This window comes from Engraulis encrasicolus, chromosome 19, assembly GCF_034702125.1.
Source record: "Engraulis encrasicolus isolate BLACKSEA-1 chromosome 19, IST_EnEncr_1.0, whole genome shotgun sequence".
In the NCBI taxonomy this organism is placed as follows: domain Eukaryota; kingdom Metazoa; phylum Chordata; class Actinopteri; order Clupeiformes; family Engraulidae; genus Engraulis; species Engraulis encrasicolus.
Genome location: NC_085875.1, coordinates 50272007 through 50297006, shown reverse-complemented (window position 1 = coordinate 50297006; position 25000 = coordinate 50272007). Strand labels below are relative to the sequence as shown.

Genomic DNA, 25000 nt, shown 5'->3' with positions numbered 1-25000 from the left:
AGAGAGAGTAATGGAAAACGAGAGTGTTTGTGTGTGAGAGAGAGAGGGGGAGAGAGAGAGGGGTAGAGAGAGTGAGAGATGGAGAGAGAGTGGGGGGGAGGGAGGGAGGGAAAGAGAGTGAGAGATGGGAAAGAGAGGAAGAGCAGCATGGAGTTGGGAGAGAGGGAGAGAGAGAGAGTGGGAGATGGAGGGAGGGAAAGAGAGAGAAAGAGAGAGAGAGCAGCGTGGAGCTGAGCGTGTAGACAAGTGGAGCTTTGTGTAGCCCTGCTGTGGTTGCTACAGTGCCAGCAGAGTGGGGGTGGGGGGCATTTGGGGAATGTGTACATTTACGTGTTTGTGTGTGTGTGTGTGTGTGTGTGTGTGTGTGTGTGTGTGTGTGTGTGTGTGTGTGTGTGTGTGTGTGTGTGTGTGTGTGTGTGTGTGTGTGTGTGTGTGTGTGTGTGTGTGATGGGGTCAGCAGTGCTGGTTGGTCTGCGGTGAGCTGTGGAATGCTGAGACCTGATGGGTGTGTGTGTGTGTGTGTGTGTGTTCGTGTGCGTGCGTGTGTAGGTGCGTGCATGTGTGTGTGGATCCCAGTTCTCACCGGGGCCGCACCGGCACAGCAGAACTGAACAGAACCATCAGTGTTCCCCCAGCACTGCTACACACACACACACACACACACACACACACACACACACACACACACACACACGCTCTGCACCGACACTGTGTTTCACCTGTCATTTCCGGCGAGATGTTATTCCGTCTCACTATGTGCTGTGTAAGGGCCTGAATCGGCAATAAAATCTGAATTCGACCTGACCTGGTTTGTGCACCACCTACGTATGTTTTCCCCTCTCTCTCTCTTTCCCTCCCGACTGGACACAGTGTCCCTTCCATTTAGGGCTGGACTGGCCATCTGGCATAGCGGGCATTTCCTGGTGGGCCCCGAAACCCTCGTGGGGCCCCTATTTTCAGAAATGTAAAAAAATGTATTGTGGGGTGCTGTGGCGCAGCACGTTAAGCCCCCCACATTTGGGCTTGCATGCCCACCCACGGGGACCCTGGTTCAAGTCCGGCCAGGGTCATTTCCCGATCCTCCCCTGTCTCTCTGTCCCATTCGCTTCCTGTCACCATCTTCGACTGTCCTGTCAAATAAAGGCATAAAAGCCCCTAAAAAATTATTTAAAAAAAGAAAAATGTATTGGGGGTTTTTTTACATTTCTGAAAATTGGGGACCACAAGGGTGCCGGACCCACCGGTAAGTCAGTTCTGCGCCCCTAATTATGAGGGGCCCCTTTAAGCCAAAAGTGCCCGGGCCCTATTTCTCCCCCTGGGTCAGCCCTGCTTCCAACCACCCTCTGTTCAGGGACAGATTACTGCAGGGGTCTACCGGGCCCAGGCCCAGGGGCCCAAGAGTTAAGGGGGCCCTGAAGCTCTAGCCTCTATATTACCATTCTCATATTGCGTTAAAATCACTCCGATCCCTCCAGACAACACATAATCTCACACTCCTGGCCTAAAACCCTGAATCGTTTTGTAAACTGGCAATACCCATTGAGGGGGGCCTTTTCCTCTTGTCTGGCCCAGGGGCCCATGGAAGAGGGGGGCTGTGTTGATGTCTGGCTCATGAGCCCATGGAGGGGGGCTGTCTTGTTGTCTGGCTCAGGGACCCATGGAGGGGGGCTGTCTTGTTGTCTGGCTCAGGGGCCCATGGAGGGGGACCTTTCTTGTTGTCTGGCCCAGGGGCCCATGGAGGGGGAGGGGGGGGGGGGGGGGGGGGCATTCTTGTTGTCTGGCCCAGGAGTCCATGGAGGGGGGAGCTTCCTTGTTGTCTGGCCCAAGGGCTCGTGGAATCCTAGTCCGCCCCTGCCTCCATTTCCTCTGGCATAAATAGCTGCTTTATGCCAACCCCACCCTTACTACTCATAGTCTACACATGCACCAGGGCTAGGCCCACCCAGCGTCTACTAGTGTTGCACCGATACCATTTTTTGGCCACGATACCGATATCCGATACCTGGCTGTGCAGTATCGGCCGATACCAATACCATACCGATACCAATACCACCCTATTTGAAATGTATATATATGAAGGGCTGCAGTGCATACTACTTGGATGTAAAATCATTGCATGGCTTTGTCAGGCTGCTGCCTACCTTTGTGAAACAGGAAAAATACTAATACAAAGTGAATCCAGCAAAACTGTTTATACATTTTAAATACCTGTATGAAATAACTAATTTCAAGGCTGTTTAAGTGTCATACGAGCCTCTGTACATGGTATCGGTGCCCTATTTGTTGGTACGCCGGTACCGATGCCACCATTTTAGTACCGATCCACAGATACTGGTATCGGTATCGGTGCAACACTAGCGTCTACACATTGTCCCTTCAAACGAGGACTGCTCGATTATGGGAAAAAACAATATCACGATTATTTCAGTCAATACTGATATTACGTTTTTTTTAAAAAAGAAAAACAATTGTGCCAAACGATTCACAATCTTCCCTCCCTTCAGCAGTGTGAGTGGAGAGCCATAGAGAAACACAGTGGTGTTCTGCATGAGTGTTGGGTAGCAAATCTACTCTGAGCTCGCAATGGCTCAAGTGGAGGGGAATGTATTGTGCCTAGCGTAGCCTACATTTTGGCAGTATAGAAAACATTGTTCCAACTCCATATTATGAAATTTGATATTGTTTGACAGCAATATTGATATCATGATCCAAATTTGATATATTGCACAGCTCTTCTTCCAACACAAACAGTACAATAGTCATGGGGCAGCCGTTGCCTATACTAGTGGTTAAGGAGATGGGTTGAAGAGTAGAGGGTTGCAACCAGGTTCAAATCCCACCCTTACCTTTCCCTATTTCACCCCATGGCTGAGGTGTCCTTGAGCAAGCTAACCTAACCCCACACTGCTCCAGGGACTGTGACCAATACCCTGTACAGATTAATAATCACTTCGGATAAAAGCTTCAGCTAAGTGTAATATCATGTAATGTGATTTCTTGCTCATGCTGTAGTCTAGACCAGTGTTTCCCAACCTTTTTTGTCTCGTGTACCTTAAAGGGGTATGCCACTATTTTGATCTATATCCACTAATATGTCGCTAAGCCAGTGAAATTCAATGGATCCATTGACTTTCACTAGCTTAACGACATGCTCCCTCTTTTAACTTGTCTTAAAGCAAGACAACGCTTAACATGAAAAATAAGACACTTTACCACATCTATAAACCCTAGCCAACGATTTTAACTGTATTAAGCCCCAAAATATTGGCATAGCCCTTTAAGTCATACCATGACCCTTGCTCTATATCTCTTGTCTATCCCAACGTAACTATTCTCCACACATTTGTTATTATTCAATTTCTTACACGTACCCCCTGCAATATGCTTGCATCACGAACCCCTAATGGTACACGTATCCCTGGTAGGGAATCACTGGTCTACACACACACACAGTCCCCACCCATTCCACACGTAGGCTACACATGCAACAGTTCCTTCCTACACATTTTCCACACAAAGGCTTCTTTCCATTATCCTAACTACTGTCCTCCACCTGAGCTTGTGGCCTCACATTTTGCTGATGCCTCCGTGCCTCCGTGGAGAAAACAATTAAGTTCCCCCGCTGTCAGACTAGCCCCAACGGCTTTTGAGGGACTATTCCCCATTCAACATCCCGGTTGCAAATCAGGAAATGACATTTGAATTGCACTTTTGTGAGATATTGAAATAAACTTCTGTCGTCCCCACAACCACAAGGGATGATGGGAGATAGGACATTGGAAAGAACCCTACACAGTGTATTTCTCAAAACCTAGTGTGCACACTTCCAAGTGTGCTCAGCCTAATTAGTCACGCACAGTGATTGGATACTCTTTGGTGATCTCTATGGAGTGTCCAATCACTGGGCGTGACCAATTAGGCTGAGCACACTTGGAAGTGTGCGGACTAGGTTTTGAGAAATACCCATGGAGTACTGTAGCTGTGATATACTGGGTTAGCCACAAGGGGGCACTGTGGGGTAGTTCACTTGGGAATTAAATAGGCAACCATAGCTAATGAGCTAATGACCAGTGAGAACCTTGCTTTTTATTTATTCAGTAAATCCATTTTGAACACGCCATCAACTGCAACGCCATTGTAGTTTTTTTGTCAGAAGCAAAGAATATAGAATGGACAAATATGATTACTGGCTGGAAAATGCATTGACCACTGTGTTGTATGGGGCAGTGCCCTGAGGACACGGGGCCCATGGGCAGTGGACAATGGATTGTCAATGGTCAGTTTGTTCCTAAAATAACTATAGCTGTCGGTCTGCGTTAATTGCGGGGCGATAATTGACAGCTGTCAAAAATAAACACTGTCCTATGACCTATTCCACACTCCAGCCCTGGCAGTAGTGGCATTGCTCTTTACCACGCCGCCAGGACTGAATGTTGAAAAAGAAAGTGACTCAGCCATGCCGTACTATGCTCTTATGACGTCAGTAAGCCGTCTTATTTATAGCATCTTTGGTCCGAAGTCACAGTCAGAGCCATTCAGAGAACAGAGTCAGGCAATCTCCGCTGTGTGCTAGGGCCGACTTCTTCATTAGCAAAATTAGCTGTTTTAGCTTCTCAGTACTGCTCAGCGTTGCGAATGTTAGTGCCTAGTAGTGGGCCTAGCACACAGCAAATGCAATGCGATGCAATGCAGGGAATATGACAAGACTTGCTGTTCATAGTAATAACTTCAGATAAACATCACAGGTGGTAAAACTGTTGTGATTATCACCACCGAGACAGTTGATAGTTTACATATTCGTGGTGATTACCCTGCAGTATAGTTCGTTAGTCCTTATTTTTGGCTGTTAATGTGGTGGTTCTATGTTGAGTCTATGGGAAGACAGCCGCTTTAGGCACGACCTTATGTCGTTGAAAGGCGGGGCTGCAATTTAATTCCTGGTCCTCCAATCGCGTAACTCTGTTCTCTGTATGGCTCTGGTCACAGTGAAGAAGGCTAATGTCACACCGAGACAGACGATTGGCTAATGTCACACCTCTGGAGACAGACGATTGGCTAATGTCACACCTCTGGAGACAGACGATTGCTTCTGAAGCTAAACTGTGTCTGATGTGACCCCCCCACCCCCCCCGATGTGTGTTATTTGAAGATACTGTATTGTTGCTGCGTATCAAATGGCGTACTTGTTTCAGTGGTGTAGGGCACTCACACGGAAAATTCAGTGAATTAAAAGTCCAAACTTTCTCTCGACAATAGGCACTAAAGAACTCAGTATGCACTTAAAGCCAGTGCACTGACACAAGTATGCCATTTGAGACACAGCATGTGTGTTATTTGAGAAGTGTCTGATATGTGCACCTCTCTGGGTGTCCACCAGATGGCGTAGACCGGACGTCCACCATCTGAGGGCAGCAAGTGAGCGGAGCGGAGCAGAGCGAGGAGCAGAGAGAACCCAGGACGCCGGCGCTTCCCTGACCCCTGACCCCAGCTACCGCGAAAGGTCAACGAAAGGTCACCCAAGTTCACCAGAGGTCACTCGGAGTCCCCCAAACCCCACCCACCATGCACCGACTGGCCAATCAGCCGCCCTGCATCCCCACCCTGCACACGCACAAGCTCAACAGCCAATGGGAGGTGGAGCCCCGGGTAGGGGGTGGACCCGACCAATGACGTGTGAGCTAGAGAGAGAGAGAGGGAGGGTCCACCACTGCTACCGCCATGTCCCCACCAGCTGCACGCTCACATACACACAGCCAAGCCATTTCAGCACACCTCACTTCACTACACGTGTGTCAATGCTGGAATGCAGAGCGTCACTACATAACACAGCGCAGCACTACACGCATGTCAATGGAGACAGTGTATTCACATCAGAGGTACACTCACACACACACACACACACACACACACACACACACACACACACACACACACACACACACACACACACACATACAAACAGGCAGGCAGAAACACAGACAGACCAGGGTCACCATGATGACTCGTGATTGGTCCTCCAGGAGGAAGTGACTTGTGATTGGGAGTGACATCATTGGAGTCGGAGGGAGAAAGACTCGCTGGTCTGGACTTTAGTGACAGGGTGTTTTTGGGGGATCACTTTGGGGTCAGGGGGGGCTGAAGGCTGGCCACAGTGCCCACTCCCACATATAAGAACAAACACACACACACACACACACACACACACACACACACACACACACACCCTACCAGTCATCTTCATGTGTACACCTGTGCCTAGTGAAAATGAGCACTATGTCATGTTAGCATTGCGCTAATCACTGAACACTAAACAAGAAGAGTGTCCAAGTTGAGAAACAAACACACATACACAAACACACACACACACCCTACTAGTCATCTTCTCATATAGCCCTACAGTACACCTGGGCCCAGTGAAAACTAGCACTATGTCATGTTAGCGTGCGGCGCGCACACACACACACACACGTAACAGCTGAGGCTACTGGCTAGTTGGTGTGTAAGTGGCTTCAGTGTGGCATGGCTGAGGGAGATCATTCGGCTCTGTATAGGTGCCAGACTAGTATAGCTTTTTATACAAACAATATATGGTGTTTACATTAGCATGCTACTTTAAAGGGTACCGGGAGAGGGTTTTTCAAGTTCAGGTATGGATATTTTATTTTTATATACACCACATGTATATATCACCACGACAACACACAAATATTCAAATGGTTTCCTCAATCGTAATCAGCTGTTGTCATAGTTTACAATTCAGTGGGTTTCACATCAGCGATGGATCCTTTAATTTTGTTTTTTCTGGCTTTCTGTGAAGGAGGAAGTGATGTCGTACTGATGAGGAAGAGTACAGTCGCAGGACAGGAAGTGATGTAAGTGTAGGCCTATGTTGCCGAAGGATACAGAAGGGAATGAGGATGTTGACGTTTTTGGATTTTTAAAGCTTGGTTTTTAAAAATCGGTGAGGACTAAGAGACGTTTTATGGGTCGAGTATGTTTTGTTGGTTTGCGGTGTGATAAGACGTAGTCAGAGGTGTGGAGAGAGAGAGATCTGGGATTTGAAGTTGTGTAAAGTTAAAGAAATGGAGTTGTGTCGTTGGTATAATCACTGTCTCCCTCTCCAGAGTTTGTGTTCATTCTTTTTTAACTTTGGGGTTTTGGAAATGTTTTTCTCATGACTGGATTTAGCTGTGCAGAGTTGTTAGCATTGTTAAAGAGGTGGTCTAGCACACCTCACCTTGCCGCAGTCTTCTCTGGAGAGGGGATGGGGCATCATGTCAGCTGCTTGGCTGTCATAGCTGTACAATAGGGCTAACTCTCTGTGTGTGTGTGTGTGTGTGTGTGTGCGTGCGTGCGTGCGTGCGTGCGTGCGTGTGTGTGTGTGTGTGTGTGTGAGAGAGAGAGAGAGAGAGAGAGAGAGAGAGAGAGAGAGAGAGAGAGAGAGAGAGAGCGAGAGAGCGAGAGAGGTTTTTAGTGAAACAGGGTCAGTGTAATGGGAGCAGTGAAGCTATCAGAGCGACGTGCTACTCTGACTATCTCACTGTTTTTAATTGACCTGGGGATTAAAATAGCATTAGCTGTCTAAAATATACAGTACAGAAATACTAAAAGCTGCACACACCAGACCTGAGGGACGTGAATCCATGCTGAATTTTGTTTGAGCTAGAGGACTGGGCTTTGCTATCGCGGCCTCCAGACCTGTTGCTCACATCTCTCAGTTGCCAAGTGGGAGATTTTCTTTAGTCTATTGTGCCATCTGGTGGTTAAAAGTGGTAGTTCAGTACTTCTGCACAGCGTGACAGGTATTATTATTGTTTTAGTTGATATAGACAAACATGGGGCTAGTTGTGTAGTTGTTTTGTGTACTGTTTTTTGTATACTCCAGTTTTGTCTTAATTTAAATAATCAATGGTTCATTGTGTTTGTAATGCAGTGATGTTGAAAGCAGTGGGGGTGATCTGGTCAAAGATAAGCTCTGTCTTGTTAGGTCATCTACCCGCCTGCTCATGCAAACACGAAAACCTGTTGTGTTTTCTATTTTGGTAAAGGTGGTTTGAGTTTTAACCTGAACGTTTTTAATGTCATAGTTTCAGAGTTGTTTTTATTTTTTGATTATGTGTAGGGACATTTCAAACCCGCTTTTGATGAGGGTTGAACATTTTTGGCGACTTGCTTGTTAAAGTTTTTGGTTATTTTTTTAATACACTTTTCTGGCAGCACATGGTGTTGTAAAGATAAATCTTTTGTTGTAATTGAAACGCTACACGGGGGTCAGTTGCCGATGGGTGACCCATGGCTGACTGGATGGAAAAGTAGTGGATGATTCCGGAACTAACTAAGGTCTGATTGGTCATTAATTGAGGATTCAATTAGGATTGTGATCATTTACCACGGAAACACAAGCCCTCACAGGCTCCCCATAGAAGAGCAGACCAGTATTTGCAAGTAGGAGGAGTCTTCAAATCATTCACTTTCACAAAAAAACTCAACTTGGGGCCATCTCCAAGGTCACACAAAAGTCATCCATGTTCCCAGCCAAAACGACAACCAGAACAAAAGCCCTCGGAAATCACCCACGGACCGACGTGTGAGGCGAAATTGCCTGAAGTGATTGGAGCCCCCTTTTAGCCTAAGTGCATGGGCTCACTGAGTATTCCCTGTCACCGCTGACAGATGTGGCCCTGTTCTTTCCGGCTCAAATAGTATTTAAATACAGAGCGGGATAGAGGAGGGAGCAAGGGTGTGTTATACAAGGTGTGAGGTGTGTGCTTTGGAGACCTGTGTGTGATGCCTTTTGTGTGTCTATGTTGCTGCATGTGGTTGCAGTTTGCAATTCATATTCAGACGAACACACCATTTGCCTTTTAGCTCACACAGAGGAATAAGCAAAGTGGTGTGGTATCTCCAAAGAGTGTGCAGGTCACCTGTGCCGCGTGTGTGTGACGTTTTGAGTAACTGTGTAGATGTGTGCAGCTCCATTACCATGCCTGGAGCACAGGGGGCGCTAGAGGGCACTAGCACATGGAAAGCAGCATGGCTAATGCGTTAGCATAGCTACCAAAACCATGACGTGGCTTCTTGGACGAATACCTGTGCCTCTTCTTTGTTACATACATACAGATGTGCATTCATTAACTTACAGAGACTTTGAAGCCACTCCACACTGCCATTTTTATAGACAAAACTTTTAGCTCATTCAAAGAATTATTTATTCTTTTGTTATTGTTTTTTTTAAATAATGTTTCAGAGGTGATTATTGTATTCGGTAGGTGTATTATTTAAGATACCATATATATTAACTTGCTATGGCTGGTAACCATATGTACATCTCAAATATCAAACATAGTTATTTTTGTTTTTATTTTGAACTATAATCTCCATTTGTATTTTGTTATTTTGTGGGGTGGGGGGAGGAAATCTGAAATTGACGGATCGGTTGTGTTACGTTTCCCTCTGAGATGTTTTTTTTTGTTTGTCTTCTTTCATTTGGAGTTGATGAGTGTCATAGTACCTGTGGCCTAGTGTGTGTGTGTGTGTGTGTGTGTGTGTGGTGGCGTAGTTAGCCACTGGCCTGGGTAACAGAGGTCATTTGCGCTAGTTCGCCACTCGGGGCCCGAACTCGCGACCTACCAGTCAATGCTCGGTCCAGGCCGATAGCTCAGCGCTACCGATCCTGCATGTGGCTTCGGGAGGTTTACTAACACTCTACCGCCGAATTCTTACTAGTTGGTAACCGTTACATCAGCTGCAGGCTGGAGAGCCTGTGGGGCCCATCAGTAGGGACATCAGCACAGGTCACTAAAAGCTGTCGTGTTTTGTCAATTTCTTTTTTGTTTGTTTGTTTAAGTGTCCGAATAACACATTCTTTTCTCTGAACCATGGCACCTCAGCGAAAAAATCAGTCCAAACTGAAGGCCAAGCAAGTGTAGTGACGAGCAAAGACACAGTGTGTGTGTGTGTGTGTGTGTGTGTGTGTGTGTGTGTGTGTGTGTGTGTGTGTGTGTGTGTGTGTGTGTGTGTGTGTGTGTGTGTGTGTGTGTGTGTGTGTGTGTGTGTGTGATGACTGACCCCAACACATGGATTGGCCTTAATGTGCCTATGGCAGGTGGTGCTGTGCACTGCTCTGTCGACCCCTATATATGCTAAAGCTGAACATCTCACCTGCACAACAGCCTACACAAAAGAGGAGAAAAGACGCCTATACACGTGCACAGCAGCCTCTATAAGAGAGAAGAGAAGAGAAAAGAAGCCTATACACATGCAGACCTGTAGATGGCGCCACAGGAAGCCATGGGACTTGACGTCTGGGGCCCCAGACTTGGACAGGCTTCTTATGGGGTGTCGGTCTACCCTCCTCTTCTTGGCCAAAGCCTTTTCAACGGACACAGTGGAGACTTGTCCAGGACGCTATACATGTACACAGAGCACAGCTGGTGTGTGCGTGCATGTGTGTGTGTGTGTGTATGTGTGCGCATGTGTGTGTGTGTGCCTGTGTGCCTCCCTAGGCGTGCCGACAACTTTAACACACCTAACTAGAGTAGGAGGAGACAAACACGCTGCAAACTCACAGTATTACTGTTTAGACGCTACCTTGATATTCCAAAAAATATATATTCTATTTAATTTAGTGTAAATGAAGCCTTTTTTGTACAACTTTTTTGATTTTGTTGCATTTGGAAAATCTGCACGTTAATCCTATTGGCATCATTTATGTGATGAGATGTTTGTTTTTGTTTTTGTTTTTGTTTCGTTTTTTTTTTTTTTAAACTCATGCATCCCGACTGTAATAGCATACGGCTTTACTGTGCGCTTTTTTGAAATTGTCTATTCCTTTGTTGATTCATTTTTTTTATCTTTTTGTTTTTTCTTAAGAGCCGGTGTCCTGTATTGACTGCAGGCTTACATATATAAAATATATATATATATATTTTAAAAAAGGATATCTTACGTTTAAACAAAAAAAAATCCACCAAAAATTTACTACAAAAAAAAGATCGGACGAAAGACAAAAAAACATGTAATTTATATTTTATTTTAGGTGCATGCAGGAGACGGGAAGTCATATATTATATATAGAATAACAAATGGCAGTGCCTTTTTTGTACTCAAAACATTTACCCAAATGTAAATGGTTTTATATGGACTTTAAAGTGTAATAATACTTCAGAGGAAAGCAACTACAGATTTTGTTTGTTTGTTTCTTTGTTTTTGTTTGTTGTGTTTGTGTGGTGGCTGGTGGCGATTAATTACATTTCTACATGCGGAAACTGCAAAGCACATTGTGGGGTTAGCGTTAGCATTAGCATACTCATCCCTCGGGGGGCTATACTAAGAAGCCGATTCACTAGTAAACCAGGTTAAGTTAACCTTGTGGTGAATGTAAAACATCTAATAGAAGAGCCTGGAGTTCTCGTTTTCCAAACTAAATGATGCCTGCAGGTACATCTATTAGCAGCCCTGTTTCGCATTGGTTGGACGATAGTTGGCGTTGATTCGATGTCCCTTTGTGATCAGGGAGGTTTACAACTTCCTATAGGCAACCTAAGCCTGAGGGGTATGCTAAGAAGCTTGTTCAGTAGTAAACCAGGTTAAGTTAAGAGGTAAATCCTGTAATAGAAGAGCCCTGAACTCCTGAACTAGCTTCTTCGTATATGGCCCAGGTTTGTCACTTAACCATGTTCTTATTATAGCCCTCAGGTGTGTTCACTGCGGACAGAGGAGAGTTCCCTTTGTTTTCCTTTTCTTTTGTGCCGAAACGAGCGGTATCAGCTTCTCTGCGCTTCTTTAGGTACTTTCATTATTGCTGATCTAGAGATTTACTCCTGACTGTACAACAAACAAACAGATGTACATATCAATATATATTATATATATTTGTCTATGTGTGTGTGTGTGTGTGTGTGAATGTGTGTGTGAGAATGATTGACTTGTTCGTCTTGTGTAATTTTGTATATATGTCTTCAGAAAACAGAAATATCAGTAGTGCTGCGTGGACTTTGGCATGATCTGTATCAGAGTCTGTCATTATTATTATTATTATTATATGAGTTTCATTCTGTAGTTTTCCTTTTCATTTTTATAAGTGTTGCTTCTGTCCCCTTAAAGGCTTACCGCACATGCCTGTCTGTCGGCATCAGGGCTTCTGGGAGTGGCCGGTCCCGGCCTATAGCTCTGTGGTCTGATACTAGGCTGACAGGGCTGGACTGGTCATCTGGCATACAGCGCATTTTCCCGATGGGCTGATAGTCCTCGGGAACAGGGGTCCGTTTCTCAATTCTTGTCGTTGCTAACCGTCTTAAGACCGTCTTAAGACCGTCTTAAGACCATCTTACCGTTCCGTTGGATTTAATGGTGAGCGTCACTGTCGAGAAAGAGTTGAGTCGCTCTTACGAAGGACGTCGTTAGCAAAGACGCTTTCGAGATACGGACCCCAGATGCGGTTAGTTGTTTGTTTGTTTGTTTGTTTGTTTTCCTTAGAGACCAGCCCTTAGTTTTCGATGGGGTGGCCCATTGGCCCATAGACTGTGGACTTACAGATAATCATAATATTGTAGAATTGTTGTGTGTGTGTGAGGGGGCTGGTCTATCCCGAACATGCCTGGGCTGTTCTTTCGATCCAAGTCCAGCCTTGCGCCCCGTGGTCACAAACTCGGCGTCAAGAAGACACACCATCTACAGTATATCCACAGACTAGAGGCTATAGGCTGCAGTCTTGCCCAGCAGTAGACGTATTGTTACAGATGTAATTACAAGACTAGTTGCATGATATTGCACTATTTTGAGTTTGTAATATCATACGACTAGTGTTGCTGTTAAAGTATTTCTACTTCTGCTTTGTACAACTCTGGGGTGCATGTCTCGAAACCATAGTTGCTAACTACATTAACTACTTTTGTTTTTTTGTTACTTTTGTTTTTGTGTTTTCAATTCAATTTCCCATTGGCAACTACTCAAGTTGCTAACTGACTAGCAACCAGACTTTCGAGAAACGCACCCCTGGTCTGACCCCAGAAGAACAGGCTAGTGCTCACATTATTGGGAATCCTGAGTTTGACAGTCTATTGGAAAGTCTCTGACGGGCCCAGTACCGGCCCAGTACTGGCCTAGTACCGCAAGACAGTGGTGTGATCCAGTGAAGACGGTGGTCATGGATGCCATCTTGACGCGCATCTAGGGCCCTATAGTCTGATTGGATCGTCAACTACGATCTGTCTGCCCGATTACACAGACACATACAGTATATAGAGACATACCCACGCGCATGGTTTATGGTTCATGTATGTCGTGTTTTTTCAGTAAAGACTCCTGTCGTGTGTGTGTGTGTGTGTGTGTGTGTGTGTGTGTGTGTGTGTGTGTGTGTGTGTGTGTGTGTGTGTGTGTGTGTGTGTGTGTGTGTGTGTGTGTGTGTGTGTGTGTGTGTGTGTGTGTACGTGTGTGTACGTGTGTGTACTCTGTATGTGTAGTCAGTGGGAGAGTCTTGGTGTGCAATGTGCCTGGGAGAGGACATGTGATCCTGAATGTCCTTTATTTTTTTTGCCTGTTGTTACTTTGTTGTTTCATGGGGTCTGTGTTACGTGCTTGATGTCTTTGTAATAACCACAGACAAAAAAGTATTAAAGAGTAACTTTGGAAAAAAATGATCGTCTGTCTCTTTTTTATGGTTGCTGATGACTGCCACAGAGCATGTCAAGAATCCAAAACCTCCTCTTACCACCAACCAATCAAAACTCTTCATTGTGCTGGTCGCCAATCAGATGAGAGATTCCCATTGCCAAAAGCCAGCCCACACAACAAAGAATTGCTGAGTCACTCTGAAGGCTGAGTTTCTCTCTCTCTCTCTCTCTCTCTCTCTCTCTCTCTCTCTCTCTCTCTCTCTCTCTCTCTCTCTCTCTCTCTCGCTCCCTCCCCCCAACTCTTTTCGCCTGGTCCACCTCCTGTTTTGTGTTTCATGGGGTCACTGTGTAGAAGTAGCCTACATTCCCTTTGCAGGGGAAGTTCTGGGGTACAGTCCATTATCCTCACTCCTGTCCTTGACCTGTGCCTGTGGCCTCGTGCTTTGCTGACGCCCCGTCTCCCAACAGAAAACAATCGTTTCCCGGCTGTCAGCGTCGCCACAACATTTCTCCATTGGGCATCCTGATTGCAAATGAGAAAATGACACTTGAAATGTGCTTTTACAAGATATTGAATTCAACTTCTGTTGTCAATGATGTCTTGCGACATCATCACAAGGCCACAAACTCAAGGGAGGACGGGAGTTCTGATAATGGAAAGAAGCCCTGCTCAAAGACATTCTGAAGTTCACATATTCCATGGTCCAGACAGACAGTTAAAAAAAATATCCATGCCATTTGACATGGAGTTTATCTTCTGATATTAGTCCCCCAGAATGTTTCATATAAAATAGTGCCCTCTGCTATTTATTCATTACACGGTATAGCATGTAAATGTATTGACTGTAGAGTTGCGACCTCTTATAATCACAAGGTTCAAATTTATCTCACACACACGTGCGTGTTTGTGTGTGTATGACAGAGAGAGTGAGGGAGAGAGAGAGTGAGAGAGAGAGTGGGAGAGAGAGAGAGAGACAAACAGGACTTGAAATAAATGATAAACCCAGGAGTACACAATACAAATAATATCATTAAGTGGTGTTCATTTAATGTTGTATCATGTACAGATTTATTTTAACATTTCAAAGTCAAGTTACCACACAGGTAAGAGCGAACATCACATCAAATTGGACACTGATTTCCAAAGGCAGGGCTGAGGACCACCTCAGTCCTCATGAACAAGGCCACATGGAAGTCTGGAGGCTCTGGGCTTGGGAGGGGGCAGAGGTGTCAAAAGTAAAATATATGATATTACATTTAGCTGATGCTTTTTATCCAAAGCGTCTTACAGTTATTTAGGCACAGGATATTGGTTACAGTACCTGGAGCAATGCAGGATTAGGTGTCTTGCACTTCAGACATGGATTAAGGTGCCAGTGAGGGCGGGATTTGAACCTGCAACCCTCTGATTCAAAGAGCAGCACTCTAACCATTGAGCCAGCTGTCCCCCAAAAAGTAAAAGTAAATAAAAACAATTTTCCTACAATACAGGTAACTTATCTGAGTAACCAGTAGACCTGTATACATGTCTTACGATCAGATCTGCACTGGTTGGGTCAAGTTTGTGGTGGGTCTTTATTAGGTTTGCAGTGTTTTTCACTAGCAACACAGTCTCTCATGAGGTACCATTGACTAACTGGTGTAACAGCTATGTAATATTATGGGCTAGTGTTGTACTAATTTACTTTTTCCTTTTCCTTTTGACGCCTCTGGGGTTATAAAAAGAGGAGTACTCCAGACATCTATACAGAAGAGAGGTACCACATAGGTCATCACCGTGAAGAGATTTCAGACTTACAAAAAAAAGAAATTGAATGAAATAAAGTACAATAAAATTGAATTGCTCATATTCAAAGCACAGAGACAGACCTGACTGAGAAGCACAGACACACGGCCCTGTTTAAATCAGGCAAAAAGGGTTGCGTAGCTAGACATCCTCCTCTGAATCCTAAATGGATGATGTTAACCCTGTGATACACGGCCCCTGTTATAAATGAGCTGTTACCAGAATGGAGATGACCAAGTCGTAGCGTATGACTGAAGGCCCTGTGTACTGTCATAGTGGTGTACTACTATGGTAGTAAAGGTGTTTCAGTGATTATCACAGCGTTCCACTTAGAGATGCACCGGATCCGGTTCTGGTTCCGGATCCGGCAGGATAATAGGGTTTTTCACAGGATCTGTGTCCGGCAGGATCTTAAGCAGAGGATCCGGTATCCGGCATGTTACCTAAAAATCAGGGTCTGGTGCATCTCTAGCCTAGGCTTTTCAGTCAGTCTTTCACAACCCCAATCACTGCATGGAGTGAAAGCCCTTTGGAAGCGGCCATTGCAGGCAGTGTGGCAGTAAACCAATCTCTAAAGTCTAAAAAATAGTTTGAGCCAACGTAATAAAAAGGGCCCATGTGTGCGAGTAGACTATATGTTTCAACCCTTTTGTAGGATCCGGTATCCGGTTCCGGATCCGGCAGGATCTTAAGCAGTGGATCCGGTATCCGGCAGGATCCTAAAAATCAGGATCCGGTGCATCTCTAGTTCCACTGGTGGGGCTGCCATTTATAAATGTTAACATATACACAGTTCAATGTATCTGCATCAAGTGGACTATGACCACATTGTCCCTTATAGGTCACCCATCAAATCACTTTAGAAGGAGCCAACAACAGCTTGAGGTGGGGCGAAGAAAATCCGATGATGGAATCCTGTGACACAAACTCGCTGGCGTTTACAATAAAAGATGGCTAAACCATGGCTGTCTGATGATTGGCGGGTAAGTGAATGTTGTTGTGACATATGAATGTACGTAAACAATGTTTACATGTGTTCCTCCACTAACACAACCCTGTCATCGATGCCATGGCCCTCTACCTGGGAAAAGTAATTTATCATGTGTGTGTGTCTCGACAAGGCATGATGTCCCGATCCCCCTCCATTTCCCCCCAACTAAAGTGCACATATGGGGGCCGATCACCATATTTACCTAGGGGCTCCATGTGACAACCTGACATGGCCATGAGTGCGTTGCAATATGCGACCTTGCCTCCTCCACTTGCGCTTGTCTCCTCGTCTCGCCTCCTGGCCCCTCCTCCGTGGAGAAAGAGAGTTTCCCAGCTGTCAGCCTAGCCACCACAACATTTGAGGGACTGTTTTTCATTCACCATCCCAATTGCAAATGAGAAAAAGACTCTACAATTTAGCTTTTGTAAGATATTGAAATATAATGCTGTTGTCAGTGATGTCATCATGACATATTACTTCCTGGTACAAGGAGACAAGCAAGTGGAGGAGGCAAGTGGAGGAGGCAAGGTCGCATATTGCAACGCACTCCATATGTGTCTTGCACGTTCTTGACCAGACACACATTCTCCCATGATGCACCCTGTCAGCTCTCAGCCGCTCAGATGGGGCCCAATCAACACTCATTTTCATGCATGGCTAGCCCCCCACCGGGGAAAGTGTTCTTAAAATGGGGCGTATGCTTGAAGCCTATTCATGAACACCTGCATTTCGATAAGGGGGGGATTTCACAAGCCCTCATATCATGTGTTGATGCAGTGACGGGCAAAATGGATTCATTAGTTTCAGTCCTGTGCCACATTTTCCAAAAGACCTTGTTTTACCAGTCCAATTCAACCAGGTGACTATTTAACCAGCCAAACACCTGGCTGAATCGGACAGGTAAAACAAGGTCATTTGGAATATGTGGAATAGGAGTGTAACTAATGAATCCATTTTAGGATGTACCTAGGGCTAACTTGGAAAAGCGACAACAGCCTCAATGTCCCTAACCCAGTGAAATAAAGGAGAAACAAAAAAACAAAAAACAAAAAAAACACTGTTTGCTCCTCATGCGCCAGCTGAAACTGTGTAATCGCCACCCTATCTGCCATCAGGCAAACAGGGCCAGGCCAGAAAGGTTTATAAAAACAAAAAAAAGCCTTTATGTCATTTACTATTTCTATCTGTCCTAGATTCATCTAAATTGGCTACATATATAACGCCATAATCATGTTGCAGAGTTCGTTTGCGTTTTAAAAATAGAAAGGCATTTTTTTCTTCTATATTTTCTTTTTTTGGTCCATTAAAGAAGAGAGAGAGGAGAGGAGACAGTTTCACAAACTTGACAAAGCATGAAGCATAAGGACACTTCAGTTGAATTCTTTGCTGCAGTGCCATCTCCAGGGCTCTAAAATAACTTTTTTTTCATTACCAGAAAATGGCTAGTAGATGTTAATCTTACTAGCCAAACACACACACACTTACTAATGGATCAAAGAGTGGATAGTAAGTTGCCATTTTTTTTACTAGCCAAATGGCCTTTGGCCGGTTGGCTGGTGTTAATATAGAGCCCTGGCCATCTCCATTTAAAAACAGAGAGTCCAGACCATGACAGGAGCACTGTAAGCCAAAAGAAGACAGGTATCTTTCTCCAATACTGAGCCATTTCCCCCTCTTTCCTTTTTCAGGAACATAAATAGTCTGGGTTTGCCTATGTTCCACCCTTGAACTTTGGTCTTTTTTTCTGACATGATCGCTCTTCCAAGACAAACATCGGAAAATATTTAGACATCACGTGCAACAAAATCAGGGCTGAACAAAACACACACGCACACGCACACGCACACGCACACACGCATGCGCACACATACACATACACACACACACACACACACACACACACACACACACACACACACACACACACACACACACACACACACACACACACACACACACACACACACACACACTTGTGCGCATAAACCCAGACACACGCAAACAAACACGCACTGACACACTAGTGCGCGCACGTGCACACGCACACGCGCACACACACACACACACACACACACACACACACACACACACACACACACACACACACACACACACACACACACACACACACACACACACACACACACACACACACACACACACTTTAATACAAAATGATTGAAGGTCCACTAAGATAAACCCAGATACGGATAACAACATACACTGTTGATATAGTACAGGTGATGCAACAGACCGACAGGAGTACTGTGGCAAAAAGTGACAACAATCACACACACACACATGCACACACATACACACGCACACACACAAAACCTACAAACTCAGTATGCCCCACACCAACCCCATTCCTATACCTGCAACCCTACCATATAGTATATCTGTACACAGTGGCAGTTACATTCAAGGACAATATTGGCCAAAAACAAAGATGTCAAAAGCAAAAGTAGAATTTCAAAAGATGCATGTCACAGGTGACAACTATTGTATGGAATACCATGTACTGGTGTTGAACTTACACCATGAATTTCATTCTACTTTTACTTGTGCCACCTCTGGTCATCAATGTAACTTGATTTAAAAGCAGTGGATCCAGTGATATGCATGTAACTAAGCCAAAGAGTATGGCTGTGTTGCTTTGGTCATGTCATACCTGGGAAAGATGTTGGTCCATTACAGTAACACTTATTATCGTAAATCGTAAACATTGTATACTGCACGTCTTCATTGGTCCATTAACACATTATATTTCTTTCTTTCTTCCTTCCTTACTATTTTTTATATCGATTTCCATTTGATGTGAGAGTTTGCAAAAAATGGTCATGTGACAATATAATGATATATGACCATATTTTGTTACCAAATACTTCATATTTATGTTAAAATGAAAACAACCTAAAAAAACTAAAAGTACCTACCTAAAAGCTTTTTTTATGAAAGGAATCTTCTAAAATAATTTGATATGGTCTACTGAGCTGAGTGACTTTGTCTTGGTGAACACTGTTGTACCGTAAGAGCAGTGTGAGACTACAGCGTAGGTGTGTATATGGTAATATCCATTAATAACGCACATACGAACACAGCAAGACACTTACGCATGTATACTCATGGACATAAACAGAGCAAGAGAGAGAGAGAGAGAGAGAGACAGGGAGAAAGAGAGAGAGAGGGAGGAAGACAGATAGAGTGAAAGAGAGAGAGAGACCGAAAGAGAAAGAGAGAGAGCAAGAGAGAGAGAGGGAGACTTGGTAGTGTGCGCAGAGGTAGATGCAGACTGTACCACTGGGCAGATTTAACAGGGAAGATGGGAAACATTAGAGAAACAAGCTACTAAGGAAAGCATAAGGTCAAAGCGGGTCAACTTCAGTCCCCAGGTTACCCCCACCCACATGAGACACTGCTGTATTTAGCCGTCCATCCATCTGTCGATCTGTCCGTCCGTCCGTCCGCCGTCCAGTCTGTCCAGTGGTGGTGGTGGTGGAGGCCAGAAGATCTTGTTTTTGTGGGAGGAGGGGGGGAAGGAGGAGCAGAGAGGGGTGGAGTGGAGTGGAGTGGTGGGGTGCTCCTCAGCTTCGAATGAGGGTGAGGAACTCGTCACGTGTTTTGGGGTCCTCCCTGAAGACCCCCAACATGGTGCTGGTCACCGTCTTACTGTTCATCTTCTGAACACCCCTCATCACCATGCACATGTGCCTGTGGAGTTATATCAGAATTTATCACATCACATCACATCACATCACATTACATTACATCAAATCACATTTAGAGATGTACAGGATCCAAGATCCGGTTCCGGATCAGGCAGGATAATAGGGTTTTTCAGACTATCCGGATCCGACAGGATCTTAAGCAGTGGATCCGGTATCCGGCAGTTACCTAAAAATCAGGATCTGGGGCATCTCTACTTTTTACGTAGCCTAGGCTTTTCAGTCAGTCTTTCACAACCCCAATCGCTGCATGGCGTGAAAGCCCTTTGGAAGCGGCCGTTGAAGGCAGTGTGGCAGTAAGCCAATGAGTCTTAAAAATAGTTTGCGCCAACGTAATAAAAAGGGCCCACGTGTGCGAGTTGGCTATGTGTTTCGACCCTTTCGTAGGATCCGGTATCCGGTTCCGGATCCGGCAGGATCTTAAGCAGTGGATCCGGTATCCGGCAGGATCCTAAAAATCAGGATCCGGTGCATCTCTAATTACATTACATTACACATGTGCCTGTGGAGTTACATCACATTACATTACATTACATTGCATTATATTACATAACATCACATTACAATACATGTTTTGTCTGTGGACTTGCATTATATTACATTGCATTATATTACATATGTGAAGATCATTATGCACTTAATCTTTGTTGCACTTAAAGTCGGATGGGGGGGGGCTGAGGGGGTCAAGCACTGGTGTCACTTTTACCTCTTATTGCACTTTACTTGAAAACCTGCTGCTACTAAGTGTTGTACCCCAAACACAATTTCGTTGCCTTTTTGACAATGACAATAAACTCTTGAATCTTGAATCTTATATTACATACAGTAACATCACATTACAATGCACATGTGTCTGTGGAGTTACATTACATTATATTACATACACTACATTACGTTACATTATAGAACACGTGTGCCTGTGGATGGACGGAGATAGAGATAGGGGAAGATGGACTTGAAATTGAAATGAATTCTCCTCGAAATCCCTTTCCCAAAACAATGCTAGGCTGTGCCCAGACCAAAACCATCACTAACCATTACATGACTGTGCAGCAAGAGCGATACGAGTGGTAGAAAGCGTCTGAGTATGGCCAAGCCCAAGGTTTCAGATGGCTTTGTTTGCAGCAGTAGCAGAAGTAGCAGCAGTACTATACATCAACTGTTTGCGTTTATAATGGTTTATAAGCAGGCCTGTGACTTACGTGGCCTCTATGACGACTCCAACACCTGCCGGCTGCAGGGCTTCAGTGATGGCCACTGCTATCTGCTTGGTTAGCCTCTCCTGAACTGCACACAACACAGGACAATAATATAATATAATATAATATAATATAATATAATATAATATAATATAATATAATATAATATAATATAATATTTACAAGATCATTACACACAATACAGTGATTACTGCTTATATCTGTTTGGTTAGTCTCTCCCAAACTTTAAACAACAAACACATAACCCAATTCGGGCCCTTTCTTTCACAAATGTTTGTAAAACCAGTCAACCAGTAAAACTTGTGTGCATGCCTCGGTGCTTTATTTTATACACCTTTGGCCAGGCCAAGTGATTAGGACACATGAGTCTGATCATTTGGATGGGTGAGGGGATACTTCTGCTAAGCCATAAGCAGACAGGCAGCTCTATGTGTGTTTCGCATGACTATTTAATCCAAATAAGTGCAGATGAATACCTTGAAGCCTCCTACTGTAGATCTCTACAATCCTGTGGAGAGAGAGAGAGTGAGAGAGAGAGAGAGAGAGAAAGAGAGAGGGAGAGAGAGAGAGATAGAGAGAGAGAGAGGGAGAGAGAGAGGGAGAGAGAAAGAGAGAGAGAAAGAATAAGACAAATAGATTGTATTAATCAGATTAACCAGCGCCAAAGCTACGCACCTAATTAAAGTAGCGTTTATATGAGGATGATTGCGTGGGAAAACGACAAAGTATTTGATCAGAAGGGCCTTTCGTTTACATGGAAAAACGCAAAAATCTGAAGACACCTTTCAGAGGGGGGAGTTTTGAAGACAACCAGGGTGGCGTCTCTGTCTAAACGGCAAAAAAGCCAAATGTGTTCACGTCCCATACATCTTTACATCACACTTCTCCAGATTTTTTTGCATTTAAAGGCTCTGATGGTGGGGCAGCGTAAAAACTTTCAATAAAATAGTTTGTCTTTTCCACTCGCAATCGTCCAAGGCATCGAAAAGTTGAAAACGAGACGGCACTTTTGTGTCTTCTTCTGTTTTGATCGTCACCATATAAATTTAGCCTAAGTAAAAATCAAGTTTACATCAAGACAACATCATGTGGGCTCGACCTGTTTGTACTAGCAACTAGCAAGTCTGTAGTTTCTCCACATCCAACAGGTGTGCTCAACCCCTGCGATGAAGACCTCTGTTTAGGTGGCAGTAACATCTATATACTAGTTTACTTGACCATGTCCCCAGTGGTATACTTGAGCTCTATTCCAAAACACCTTTAACGTGTGTGTGTGTGTGTGTGTGTGTGTGTGTGTGTGTGTGTGTGTGTGTGTGTGTGTGTGTGTGTGTGTGTGTGTGTGTGTGTGTGTGTGTGTGTGTGTGTGTGTGTGTGTGTGTGTGTGTGTGTGTGTGTGTGTTCAGGTATTAATCTGAGTGTATTGGGGTCATGGGGGATCAGAATGCTTACTGTCTCTCAGTAGTCTGAGTAATCCTCTTGTACAGTAGACACCCACAGCGTTCTCATACATCACATTAGCACTCACACACCATCTCTCAGACACTCAAATTAGCTCAACCAACACCCACGGCACTAACACACATTCACACACACACAAATACAGACTTGCATACACACACACGCACACACACACACATACGCATAAATACACACAAATACGGACTTGCACACGCACACGCACACACACACACACGTATCCATAAATACACACAAATACGGACGTGCATACACACACACACGCACGCACACACACAAGCGCGTGCACACACACGTGCACACACATACACACACTCACCTGGCCAGTTTGCTGATTCCCACCACCCTCTTGTTAGGGAGGTATCCTATGTGGACCTGTGAAGACGGGTAGACAAAGGTGGATTATTGCACGGGCCTACTGGGCCAGACCCAGGGGCCCAAGAATCAAGGGGCCCTGAAGACCAAGCTTCTATATTTCCTTTCTCATATTGCTTTAAATATCACTCTTTTAACAGCACTATTTTTAAAAATTCACATTTTCTTGAGAGTTCTCCCCCGATCCCTCAACAACAGTGAGTCTATAATTTATATCCGAAGACCCTGAATCCTTTTTGGTAACAAACAAGAGTGCAGCAGCCGTGGTCAAAGTGGTTAGGGAGTTGGTCTTTCAATCAGGGGGTTGTAGGTTTGAATCCCAATCCATGGCTGAAGTGCCCTTGAGTAAGGCACCTAACCCCACATCGCTCCAGGGACTGTAACCAATACCCTGTAATATCTGTAATATCTGTAAGTCGCTTTGAATAAAAGCATCAGCAAAGTGTAAATGTATTGTAGTAATAAAGTTACCCTACTACTCTACTATGTAATGTAAAAGCAACATCCATGGGGGGGGGGCTTTCTTGCTTTTTGGTCCAGGGGCCCACGTAGTTATATTCGACTGCAGGTAGAGGACACACTTTAACATTGACTACGTAAGGACTGACACAGAGACAGAAAGGTCAAAAAGAAAGATGTGACATGGAGGCCATATGATGATGTGGTATTCATGTTCCTCATCACTCCACTGACAAGAGCAAGGGGCCCATACAGATGTGTGTGTGTGTGTGTGTGTGTGTGTGTGTGTGTGTGTGTGTGTGTGTGTGTGTGTGTGTGTGTGTGTGTGTGTGTGTGTGTGTGTGTGTGCGTGCGTGCGTGCGTGTGTGTGTGTGCGTGTGTGCGTGTGTGTGTGCGTGTGTGTGTGCGTGTGTGTGTGAGGGGATGAAGGATTTGTTATATCTGTTTTGTCTGCAAATGTGTAAAAACAATGCAAATATTGCAAATAATAATGTGTAGTGCCCCCATACTCAAATAGCGGCCCGCGGGCCACTTGTGGCCCGCGGGGCATCTATTTGTGGCCCTCGAATAATTTTGAAAAATTAAAACAAAAAAAAAAACAAAAAATTTTTTTTTTTTTTTTGGTCCGATCGCGCTGCCGGCTCTTATTCTGAAATCGCGCCACAGACGCTAGGAAGATGCGTGCCGTGTCTCCGCCCCCTCAATCAGTTTCTCCCTGCAGGCTCCAAACAGAAGTGACTATTGCTGTGTTCCATTACCCGTACTTACCGCCCTTTCCGCACTGTGTTTGGGTACGCAGGGTGTTCCATTTCTAATCGCGACGGTAAAGTGTACTGTAAATTACCCGGATAACGCCCCCAAAACGGCCATTTTTCGAAGTGTGGTGTTACTGTACACTTTTCGCACTCAACGGCCGCCATGTTTGTGACGTAGTTGAGTGCCAGATCTGTCAAACGGTTGAATCTCCGTGATAACAGCATAGTTTTGATCCCAAAGACAATCGCCATGTGTATTAGAGGCAGGGGTAACTTTAAAAAGTGTTAGCATAAGGAACAGTGCCTTCCGTGTTGAATTGCATATTGGCGGTTGGTAAACTCGGATGTCACGCGACCAACCGTCATTTCCGTTAAGTGTATCAGACAGAACGGGAATCGGAATGTACTCGCCTCGTGAATTGCGGAGGGTGGAAAGGGTACTTCACTGCACTCAAACAAGGTACACAGTACAGAGGGTGAATAATGGAACACAGCATATGAGGATGGCAGAGGCTGTTGTGAGGTAGACTACTGAAGGGAAGTACGGTAGAACTTGTAAATAAATTATTTACAAAGTTCTCTTTGCCTCGTTTTTGAAAG

The 25000-nt window shown here is 44.8% G+C and overlaps 2 protein-coding genes across 2 annotated transcripts in view; one reads left to right on the top strand and one right to left on the bottom strand.

Annotated features, from left to right (window-relative positions):
* Positions 1–7381, top strand: part of samd4a (sterile alpha motif domain containing 4A) — a 101330-nt gene extending 93949 nt beyond the window's left edge. Inside the window, exon 14 of the mRNA XM_063184644.1 lies at positions 5378–7381. Within this exon, the coding sequence (XP_063040714.1) occupies positions 5378–5406 (29 nt within the window). The 3' untranslated portion in view covers positions 5407–7381. The remainder of the gene's footprint in view (positions 1–5377) is intronic.
* Positions 7382–14641: 7260 nt separating this feature from the next.
* Positions 14642–25000, bottom strand: part of gch1 (GTP cyclohydrolase 1) — a 38993-nt gene continuing 28634 nt past the window's right edge. Inside the window, exons 3-6 of the mRNA XM_063184643.1 lie at positions 23131–23186; positions 21812–21843; positions 21318–21402; positions 14642–20101 (exon numbers count right to left, since the gene is read on the bottom strand). Of these exons, the coding sequence (XP_063040713.1) occupies positions 19975–20101; positions 21318–21402; positions 21812–21843; positions 23131–23186 (300 nt within the window). The 3' untranslated portion in view covers positions 14642–19974. The remainder of the gene's footprint in view (positions 20102–21317; positions 21403–21811; positions 21844–23130; positions 23187–25000) is intronic.